At 37.4% G+C, this 10,860-nt stretch overlaps 1 protein-coding gene across 1 annotated transcript; it reads left to right on the top strand.

The window, feature by feature from the left end:
• The first annotated feature begins 3,845 nt into the window (after positions 1–3,845).
• LOC146137463 (uncharacterized) lies at positions 3,846–4,423 on the top strand. Its single transcript, XM_083394352.1, has 2 exons — positions 3,846–4,025; positions 4,184–4,423. The coding sequence occupies exons 1-2, from the start codon at positions 3,846–3,848 to the stop codon at positions 4,421–4,423; spliced, it is 420 nt and encodes a 139-aa protein (XP_083250478.1).
• Positions 4,424–10,860: the final 6,437 nt, after the last annotated feature.

Below are 10,860 nucleotides of genomic sequence, written 5' to 3'. Positions count from 1 at the left end.
AAATAAAGTTATTATACCAAAATATATTTGTAAGCCAGCCTATATATTATATTTTCCTAGGAAAGAGAAAATCCGCAACGCGCACCGTTCTACTATACAACATGGCAATATTATACTGCACTTGCTTATAAAGCTCAGTACTCTGTTTGACAACCCTATTGAGAACCCGGTATTACGATTCTTACTTTTAAGTCTTCGACAGGTTTGGATGGTTTACACTAAAAATATGCCGAAACCTGTTTAAAAGGGTAAATCGTGCTGAAGTTTTGAATAAATCTGCCTAGAGGGTCAAATAACCTAAGACTCGGCAGTTTGTTTCTACGTTTGCTTAAGTTGAATTTGCTAGAAGCCGGTCCGTATATTATATTAACTACGAAATATGATATGGGTCGCAATAGAAAAACAGTTCAAAAACTTTACAGTATTGCAATATAAAATCCGTGCATATAAAGCAGGGGTTCTTAAAGTAGGGTCCATGGACCCCTTGGGGCTCCGTGAACTAGTTTTAGGGAGGTTCATGAAAGCTTTTTTTTTTTTTTGAGTAATAAATTTTCAAAGAAAACAGTTTAATTAAAAACAAAACGGTTTTGCACTGACTGTATTTAGACTCCATTTTACTTTCACATATTTTGGATAAAAATCAACAGATTTATGAAGTTTATTTGTATTGTGACGTCATTTTATATCGTAATTTTTTTGCCTATGGTGGTCCACGCGTAGCCAAAAAAATTTCTCGGGGTCCGCGGTGAGAAAAGTTAAAGGACCCCTTACTGTATACCAAAACTATTTAGCGGCGCTTTTGTTTTAATTCCATCTTTACCGGGAGCCTAACTAAGAAACTGTATAGCTAATAATTAAGATATGACTACCGAATTGGACATGAACTATATAAAGCTGCAGCATCACAAGCAATAACTAATGAATAATCACATGTAATGGAATATTTATTGTATTGCGTTAATTCAAATGTGTTGTTTTTTTTGGAGTTTTTGCGCTTTGTTTTTGCCACTCGCTTTGTTTCTGAAGTAACGGAAAAATTTTAGAAACTTTTAAGCACACCATTTATAACCAAAACGTCCGGCTGAGCTAAATGACACGTTTCCGCTGGAAAACAGAGTGGACATATTTCACACGCTACAAGCTCGAGGCATACATTATGTATAGTGTTTACTAAACATTAAATGTGTAATCCTAGCCTTATATTGGTATAATTTCTGCAAATTTAAGGCTTGGGGTATGAGCGCGTATCACTGATGATTTATCCCTATGTAAAAACGAGGTCTAAAATGAAACTTCAAACGCGCTTTGTTGCGGAACTTAGGACGTGATTCTGAATGATTTAGTATGTAAACATGTAGCCTCGTCATGTCTTACCCTTGACATTCACGATTTTTCTTGTCAGGCATGTTGCTTTACACGTGTCAATCAAGGTTTAGCTTAATAGGCAAGTTGTTAAAGAGGTATCATTCACGAATTTTAGTTTACACAGCTGCGTCCAATGCATTTGCTTCATCTGGTTTGCTAGGAAACATTGGCAATCAATTCGCCTGTGTTGCAATGACTTAAGTATGACTTGACTTGACTTAAGTCTTTAAGACAAATGACTTGAGTTGAAATGCTTTTTTTGAATTGGGTTATTTATCTTAATTGTTGCACACAAAACAATTTCTTTGCCAAACGTTACGTTACTCTATAGGTATTGCTTATAATCAGGGGAGTTTGTCAGTTAACGTAATAAGTTTAATACAGAGACTTGACTTGAAGTTAGCTTGCTCTAATTTAAACTTGACTTGGACTTGGACTTGACTCGGTACTTATTCGAAAATATTTGACTTGGACCGAAGTTATTTTATGAATGGCTTTACAGTGATTTAAGTCATTTCAAATTGACTTGTTTGCAACCTTGCAATTCGCGCTCTATTTTGTAAAATTAAGCGCTTTTTTTGGTTAACACAAACATTTATTTTGGGGCAGCATTAAAAAGATTGTGTTGAAATTATAAGTCGGAATTTAAATGAGAGGTTTATTTAGAGAATAAAATTAGCGAAGTGTTGATACTTTTTTTTAACTCGTTTATGTGTTTCAGATCTAAAATGACGCAGGTCGGTAAGTTACAAGGTAAATTGGCCATTGTCCATGGAGCCGCAGGGGGCATCGGTGAAGCTACTTGCGAACGCTTTCTGGCCGAAGGCGCCAAAGTCATGTTGGTGGATTTGAATCCGAAAAGTCTCAAAGATACCTACGAAAAGTTGAGTGCCAAATATCAAGGCAAAGTGGCGATGTTTCAATGCGACGTAACCGAAGAAAATTCTGCGTCCGAAGCTTTTTCAAGCGCACAATCCCAGTTCGAACAGAAATGTAGTATTCTGGTCAACTGTGCTGGTATCTTGCATTTAGGTTCGATCGAAGAATCAACCCTGGCTTCGTTCAATGAAGTAGTTGCTGTCAACCTGAATGCCGTCTTCCTTTTCACGAAGGAGTTTCTTCGGCGCCTCGAGCTTGGAGAGAACAACAACGGAGATGGAGCAAGTATCATAAACCTCGCAAGTATAGCGGCCCAAGGATTCCAATATGGCGCGAGCTACGCTGCTGCTAAAGCCGGGGTGATTGCTTTCACGAAGACCACGTGCATGGAGGTGGGAAAGTTCGGTGTCAGGTGCAATGCTCTTGCGCCCGGTTTGATTAACACAGCGATTCTCAACAATATCGACCCGGATTTGTTTGAAGAATTAAACAAAATGATTCCGATGGGGCGTAAGGGAAAACCCGTCGAAGTTGCTGATGCTTGTTTGTTCCTGGCAAGCGATGAAAGCTCATACTTCAATGGAGCTGTGCTTCAAGTATCTGGTGGTTTACTGGCGTGAATCTAAAAATCGATCTAAAGCAGTTTTTGTATAGGAAATCAGGCGTAACCACAATAATTATATTGTAGTTGCTAAAACTAGCTGAACATTGTTCCTGGTTAATTATGCTGTATTTAAACGCTTCAGTTCACTCAAATAACTGCCATCTATCTATCCACTAATGTTAATTGGTGAAAATTGACCTGTGCTTTGTCCCACTGTTCGTTTGGTAATACAAACAAGAGTCAGAAAAAACAAAGCGTTTTCTTTAGCAAAGTGGCGCCCTTTTTTGTGATGCACAATGCAGGCAGAACATTTTTAAACATACATAAGGCTTATGTGCAGCAAACAGCAGTGTTGTAAACAAGTTTTGTTGATATAATTTAGTCCAAGTCAAGTATTCAAATTAAAAACATGTCGAGTCCAGGACATTATTAAGTCAAATCACATATATTTAAATGAAACAATAAACTTTTAAAATTGGTAAACGTAAAACATTACGTAAATTTTCAAGCCAAGCTTACCATTCTTCAAATACTAGTAAAAAAAATACGTAAAATAATATATCTTGGAAAAAGCGCCAGAACAACATAGGAACGTCAACACATTTTTGCAATGGTCGGATTCTCTCTCCAAACTCTATGAAAAGACAAGGATTTTAACTTAAACCACTCGTCCATGATAGTAAAGGTCATCAGCAAGTTTTGCTCAGCTGACGGTGTTTTTTAAACTACGCAAGGCGGCCTAAGTGCAACAAAATCGCAGTTACTCTGTGAAGGTTTTTCGGCAATCAAATTTTTAGATTTCAGGATCTAATGGGCAGGTTAAAAATGTCGCAACTTATATTTACAATTCATTTACTTCTGACCAACAAGGGTCTCTGCACTTAATGCTTACTAGAATGCGGTATTAGAACAGCAACATATTATTCATAGACTAAATTTAAAGGCACCTATTTTGATTGTGATTCTTTTTATGCAATGCTTATGTTATAGGATTAAAATGACGCAAGTTGGTAGGTTAAACGGTAAAGTGGCGATTGTCACTGGAGCCGCAGGGGGCATCGGGGAAGCTATTTGCGAACGCTTTCTGGCCGAAGGTTCCAAGGTCATGATGGTGGATTTGAATGCTGAAACTCTTGAGGATATGTACGAGAAATTGAGTGCCAAATATGAAGGCTGTGTGGCGAAGTTTCAATGAGACGTTGCTATAGAAAGTTCTGCGTCTTAGGCTTTTTAGAGATCTCTCAATGAATTGAGAGGTCCTAGTTAACTGCGCCGGCATTGCATCTATGTCTTCGATCATCGACAAAACCCTGGCTTCCTTCAATCAACTTTTAGGCGTGCATTGAGGTGGGAAAATACGGTGTCAGGTGCAATGCGCTAACGCCAGGTGCAATTAACACAGCTTTTATAAGCGACACCCAAAAGGAACAGTTTGAGACGTTAAAGGCGATGATTCCAATGAGGCGCCTTGGAAAGCCGATTGAAGTTGCTAATGCTTGTTTATTCCTGGCAAGCGATGAAAGTTCTTACATTAATAGAGCCGTACTTCAAGTATCTGGTGGTTTAAGCGCTTGAATGTTTCTCCAATTAAAATGTACTGAAAAGCTGCATTGCCTTTGTTAGTTTTGACACTCTAATATTTAACTTGCTATAAATATTTCATTGTAATAAAGTATATATCGCCAAACTAATACCCACATAGCCAAATAAAAGTATTACCAAACTTTGTGTAAAATGCAACTATTAAAGTTACCTTTCAAATGTTGGACATTTAAGAGAAAGCTGTTTTGGCCGATGTTAGGCGGTTGACAACACGACTGTTTCTGCAATGGCAGAACCTGGTAATATTGATTTTGCACTAGACTTACTATCACTGTTACGTGCTTAATTAGCACTACAAAATTATCACCGGTCGCTAATTACGCCGACTGTAAATTCTAACATTCGTTATTAATTTTGCGCCTTTGTTTTTAAATGTAGGGCTAGGAATTAGGTTTTCGCATTTCGAGACATGTATAATTGTATATTAATGTAATATTCTTGTGCGCTGTGGTGTTCGCCGTTAATTGGACTTTAGACATGTTTTTTCCTGTCTCCAAACATTTCTGCAAATCTCACGATTATTTATCACTTGTTTTCCGGCGCGGTTTAACTTCTTACTAAAAGGTCCGCCCAATGTTATCTTTCCACGAAACGACCGAAGGCGGGCCTGGGGTTTCCGGGAGCGCGTCGGTTCCCGTGAAAAGGAGTTTTGTTTTAGCGTATATTACGAGCGGCTCACCGCCTACACAGGGGAGAGACGTCTGGGTGTAGCCTTGTGAAATTAGCGAGTAAAACTTTAAGTTTCATTATGCTCAGTCTGTCGCTTTTGTAAGTAATTGTGTGTGTCTAAGTGTCATTATTGTTTGTGGTGTGGTAATATTCTACTCTTGCAACCAATACATCTGTACATTAGGTTTTCTTGTTGTGGTTTTTAATATAAGTTCTCTTTGGTAGGTTATTTATTGCCCGAAAATAAGAACTCACAGCGACTTTACAGGAGGCCTAGGTAATTTTCTAGAATTACTAGTAAAGTCGTAACAATCACAAATTTGACACTCGTATACAACTAAGCTGACCGCTAATTGACAAACAGTTAAAGTTAGGCCCTTTGCTTTACAGCATGTAATCACGGTAATCTAAAATGGGCAACTTTATGCAGCATTTACATTAGGAAAACATATAAAAATTTCGTAGATAAATGAACAATCAGTAACAAACTAATCCGCAATTTAACTGGTACCTTTTTAAAATTTGCTTATTAGGGAGGAACAACCGCTATACAGCTGTCAGTAGCGTGGCGTATGCAATATATAAGCAGGCAAACAGATTGAAAAACAATTACACATTCCAATGGTCGGCAAAATTGTTATTTTGTGCGTAAACTATAAGAAACATAAAAATACACACTGACCGTATACCGGAATTTTTAACTTTGCGGAATAATCTTTTTTAGGCTGCCTAAAAGATTTAGTCCGAAACTTCGGAGTGTGTGTTTTTATTATGTTGCCCTGTTAAAGTTAACACTTTATTTTAATTTATTTGCTGAATTATGTTTTTTCATTTTACTATTATTATCATTCATCATCATCATCATCATCATTTATATTTTTTTACTTATTAAATTGCTTTTTTAATTTTTATTTAAACACATTTTAAACAAGTAAAAATAAGTATGTAGAACCAAATACCAAAAAAATATCTTTTAAAGTGGGCTAAATATAAAAATAAATAAACGTAAAGCATAGACATTTAAATGCAACCACCATAAGCTAGAATATAGTCACCATAACACCAACTACATATTAAAGGAGTTGTTGTAATGACTTAAATTAGTGACTTGAATTGAGTGCACTTAAGTCTGACGAGACTTGATATAAGTCTTTCCGGCAAAATGACTAACGTTTTAGACTAATGACTCATTTTAATAGTTTAAGGCCTTGACTTGGATTTGACTTGCTCTAATAATAACTAGACCGGGACATGACTTGTTATTTGTTTAAACAGACTTAATTTGGACTCAAGTTATTTCACAAATCTATTGACTTGGGCTTAAGTTATAAGTTATTTTACAAATGACTTGGCTTGGAATTTAGATCATTTTAAAACAACTCGTTTACAACACTGCCAAAGGGTTTTCGGAATTAAGACCTGCGTCGAACATATCAGACACTTTGTACACCTCGACAAAGGCAAAATAAGTTAACAAAGATGATGAGCATTGGGACGATTTGGTTTTAGGTACAACGCGCTTACACCTGGTTTTATTAATTCACCATTTCCAAAATATCCGCCCCGGGAAAACATGAAGCAATCAAAACAATTTAATTGCTGTGTTTGAAAAAAAACCTTTAAAGTACAAATGCTTGTTTGTTCCTGGCAAGCAAAGAAAGCTTTTACTTCAAGTACATTTTTTGATCGAATAAATATTTAAACTGTGACTAATTTTTTATAAATTGCACTGCTATCTCCCGTCCTGCTTGGGAAGCTGAAGAAGGAAGATGTTAAACTCGCTTTATTTACATTTGTTACATCGAAGTAACGAAAAAATATATATAATATATAAAAACAAAAGCATAGGGGCTCTTAGATTCGGTTGGGTGCACTTTACGTTACCGACCAAAAAAAGCATCAGCTAAGTATGAGGTATTTGCTCGCTTGGCTGCGGTTTTGAACTTGTGTTAGAATTAGGCTGACAAGCAACTTAGTCGTTTTGACTGCTAAGGTTATCCGCACTACTGTTTTGTGCCTAAGATTAAGAATGGCGCAAGTTGGTAGGTTAAACGGTAAAGTGGCTATTATCACTGGAGCCGCAGGGGGCATCGGGGAAGCTATTTGCGAACGCTTTCTGGCCGAAGGTTCAAAGGTTATGATGGTGGATTTGAATGCTGAAACTCTACAATGTGTCTACGAAAAGCTGGTTGCCAAATATGAAGGCCAAGTGGCGATGACTAGATGTGATGTTACTGAAGAGAGTTCGGCTTCTGACGCTCTTACTGCTGTTAGCAAACAGTTCGGGCAGAATTGCAATGTTCTAGTAAACAACGCCGGTGTCATGCCTATGTCTCCAATCGTCGAAACAACCGCGTCTAGTTGCAAACACGTTTTGGACGTCAACCTAAAGGCCGTCTTCACTTTTACAAGAGAGTTTATTCGGCGACTCGAGCTTGAAGGGAACAAGGATGCAACAGGAGCAAGTATCGTTAACGTTTCTAGCATTGCAGGAAAGGTGGGATTTCGAAATTGCTCTGCTTATGCTGCTTCCAAAGCGGGGGTGATTGCTTTCACAAAGACGACGTGCATTGAGGTGGGGAGGTTTGGTGTCAGGTGCAATTCGGTTATGCCGGGAGTAATTGATACCCCATTGCTGAATGCTCTTGATAGTGCAGCTGTTGATGGCATCAAGCCAGTAGTTCCATTGGGTCGCCTTGGAAAGCCGGTCGAAGTTGCTAATACTTGTTTGTTCCTGGCAAGCGATGAAAGCTCTTACATTAATGGAGCCGTACTTCAAGTATCTGGTGGTTTGTTTGCATAAATAAATTGTCTTTAAGAATGCGACCTCTATTTGAATATGACCTTATTAATCTTTCCAATGTCGCATGATTAGTGTGATAACATGCTTTAACAATTGTACTGTATATTATGTAATACTACACACTTTACGTCGCCTAAACATCGTCTATATAACTTCCATCACTTTCATACAAAGTCATGGTGTTCATGGTATTAGCCAATTGTCGTGCGTATAATGCACGCCTTTATAGTATATCTTCCATCACTTTTGGTCATTGTGGTGTTCGTGGTTTATAGGCTCATTTTACGACCAGGTGTAGGCACTTTTGCAAAAGTCCCATAATTACAATTATTGTGTTGCTTTACGGTAACACAATCAACTAAGTCATGGGTTTCAGCTTGATAGAATGCCTTCTGATTAATTTATCAAGGTCAGTAAACTCAACAAGTCAGTGTTGAGTGGACGAGCTTAATTCAAAAACCTCTTATATTGTTTCTACTACAACGAAGGCGCATTCGTCTTGTTTACTTTAGTCTTGTCCGATTCCGATATGTGACGCTTTTTCCAACAACCAGACCCAAAGTAACGTCACTACTCGCGAACAAGCAAAAATAGGTGAAATTAAAAATTTCAAGGGTTACTTTTTTCAGCTTCTTTCGCCAAAATTTGCTTTTAAATTAGGTTGTTTATAGTTACCGCCAGTGATAAACCAAGTGGGTCCAATATGCGGCACGCGTGTCAAATGTGGCAATTATGACTGGTTTTCTTAATTAAATAAAGAAATGTTTTTCATATGTAAATACGTTTTTACTTTTGTCAAAAAGCGATTTTCAGTTATAAGATAAAAGTTGGCACGTCGGCCTGTTTGAGTTGGACACCACTGGGTTAAACTATTGTTTTGGAAAAGTTCACGTTACAAAGTAGAAATCACTGCGTTTATTTGCAAATTATTGCAAAATTCCTGCATTATTTAATATCCGATCGGCACCGTTACCACCCTAGTATCGGACGAGGACCATCATTACCACTGGAAATCGAGTATTGGCTCCAAACGGATTTTATCGGGCAATACCCAGTTTAATTTAATATATATTTTTGCCACCTAACATAGTTTTTGTGGCATGCGCCACGAATACAATGTCACCACCTATACTTTGCAATATACACGTTTACTTGACAGCGTGTGCCATCTCAATCACCGATGTATGTACATTGCAGTCATTGGTTGTTATCATTACATAGAGTTGTTATGAACAGTCAACATAATTGACAGGGATTCACGAGGCCGTCTGGAGAACCTATAGCATTTGCCCTCCTTGCTATTGACGACCAGCCTGATCGTTAGAAAAAGCTTTTTAAATACTGTGAAGTAGCTCACCTATGCTGTTGGCTTTCAACATTCAGAAGTAGTCATTTCAGAAGTCGTTCATGTTTTTCTTCCTGTAAACAAAATGTCCGATAAATAGACCTTACTTATACTTGTTGAAAGTCGATTAGAACCACTTAATGCATGGAATTGTGAGTATTTGACGACGGCGTTTTGGGACGTTTCTGGCCGGTCACCCGTAATATAGGCCTATTACGAACCCCCCTTTTGTAGTAAAATGAAACGTCATAATGTGACGTAACAAAGTTGATAGATGATCAAAAGTGGGATTAAAAAGTGAAAAGAAACCCAGCGGTAGCAATGCACCAACAGCAACTAAAACTATTTTAAAACACCTTTATGTTATATGAGAAACGTTTTACTCACTTTCCTCCTTAAATAGGTCGGTTCCGACGAACTAGCTTCATTGCTTTGGGAAATGTTGTGGTATATGACGTCAGGTTTATTGCTATGTTCGAAACATTGGCACTTTAATAAAATTTTGTACAACTGTACTATACCCAGTAAATATGCTGTTTCTGCCAGGCATAGTAGATTTAAAATAGGTTCCTCTGGCATATATTTCTTGAAATATGGAACCTATTTTAAATCTACTATACCCAGATATGTTAGAAACCTTCTAGCCATGTAGCTTTTGTTCCCGTGTGCAAATCGACAGCAATAAACCTTAGAGGCCTCGCACTGAAGGAATCCGAATAACCTTCGGCTGATCATGTTAAATAACTCAGCACTTTGCAGTGATTCACGATAAAAAAAATTAAAGCTGCATTAGGGAACACACGTAAAAAGGTCCTGTAATGAAGGGATTTTAAAGTGATCTTCAACAAATTAGAACACCAGCAGTTAAAATAAAACTATAAACTATTTGAAGGGCGCGAGATTGTAAATGAAATAACTATTAATAACTTATTTTTAATACTTTTACACATTTTATATATAAAAACTATCGAGAATAAATACCGATCCTATTAAACTCACACGTTTTGCTAACCTTAACAAAAATTGTCTTGCTTCGTATCTAGCTCAAAACTGTGAACAGCTCAAAAAGCACGCAATGATACCTTACAACAAGTCAAAAAATTTTTAGGCCACAGCCTCTGTTATAGCTTTGTTAATTGTTATTGCTGTTGTTTTTCGCCAACTATCGTCATTTTCAACTCACTCAGTGCTCAAAAAGACACGTGTTTTCCTGTAAATTTGTTATACTTTAATATTTGGAATGGTTAACACTGTGTTAGCCTGTGCAACGCCCGTTATAATCATTTATTCCAATAATTACTGGAAAAAATGGTGTTTGTCGCATTTTAAAATTTTTAACATATACTGTACCTTGTAAAAGTAAACCTACAGCTCTAACAGAAGCAAACTTCATCACAGAGGTAAACCATAGCATAGCACAACACAACTAGCTCAGCTGATGATCAAATGCTTTCTCGTGTGATTGCTTACGGCTTATTCTGCACCAAACTGATTGCGTTTGCTTCGGCGGCTTCAATTCGTTTTGCTCAACATGAATCGGCCAGTTTCAATGGCCGCTTCCAAAACGGCCGGCTGCTTACATAAGGCACAAAG

The sequence above is a fragment of the Ascidiella aspersa genome, chromosome 7 (assembly GCF_963924565.1).
Source record: "Ascidiella aspersa chromosome 7, kaAscAspe10.2, whole genome shotgun sequence".
In the NCBI taxonomy this organism is placed as follows: domain Eukaryota; kingdom Metazoa; phylum Chordata; class Ascidiacea; order Phlebobranchia; family Ascidiidae; genus Ascidiella; species Ascidiella aspersa.
The sequence above is the reverse complement of the archived record's forward strand: the minus strand, read 5'-3'. Positions and strand labels throughout refer to the sequence as shown.

What these genes read in the sequence shown, in the direction of transcription:
- LOC146137463 (XM_083394352.1), top strand. Translation starts at nt 3,846, where the DNA reads ATGACGCAAGTTGGTAGGTTAAACGGTAAAGTGGCGATTGTCACTGGA. An exon ending in GTGCCAAATATGAAGGCTGT is followed by an intron (nt 4,026 to 4,183) that starts GTGGCGAAGTTT and finishes ATCAACTTTTAG; the next exon opens with GCGTGCATTGAGGTGGGAAA.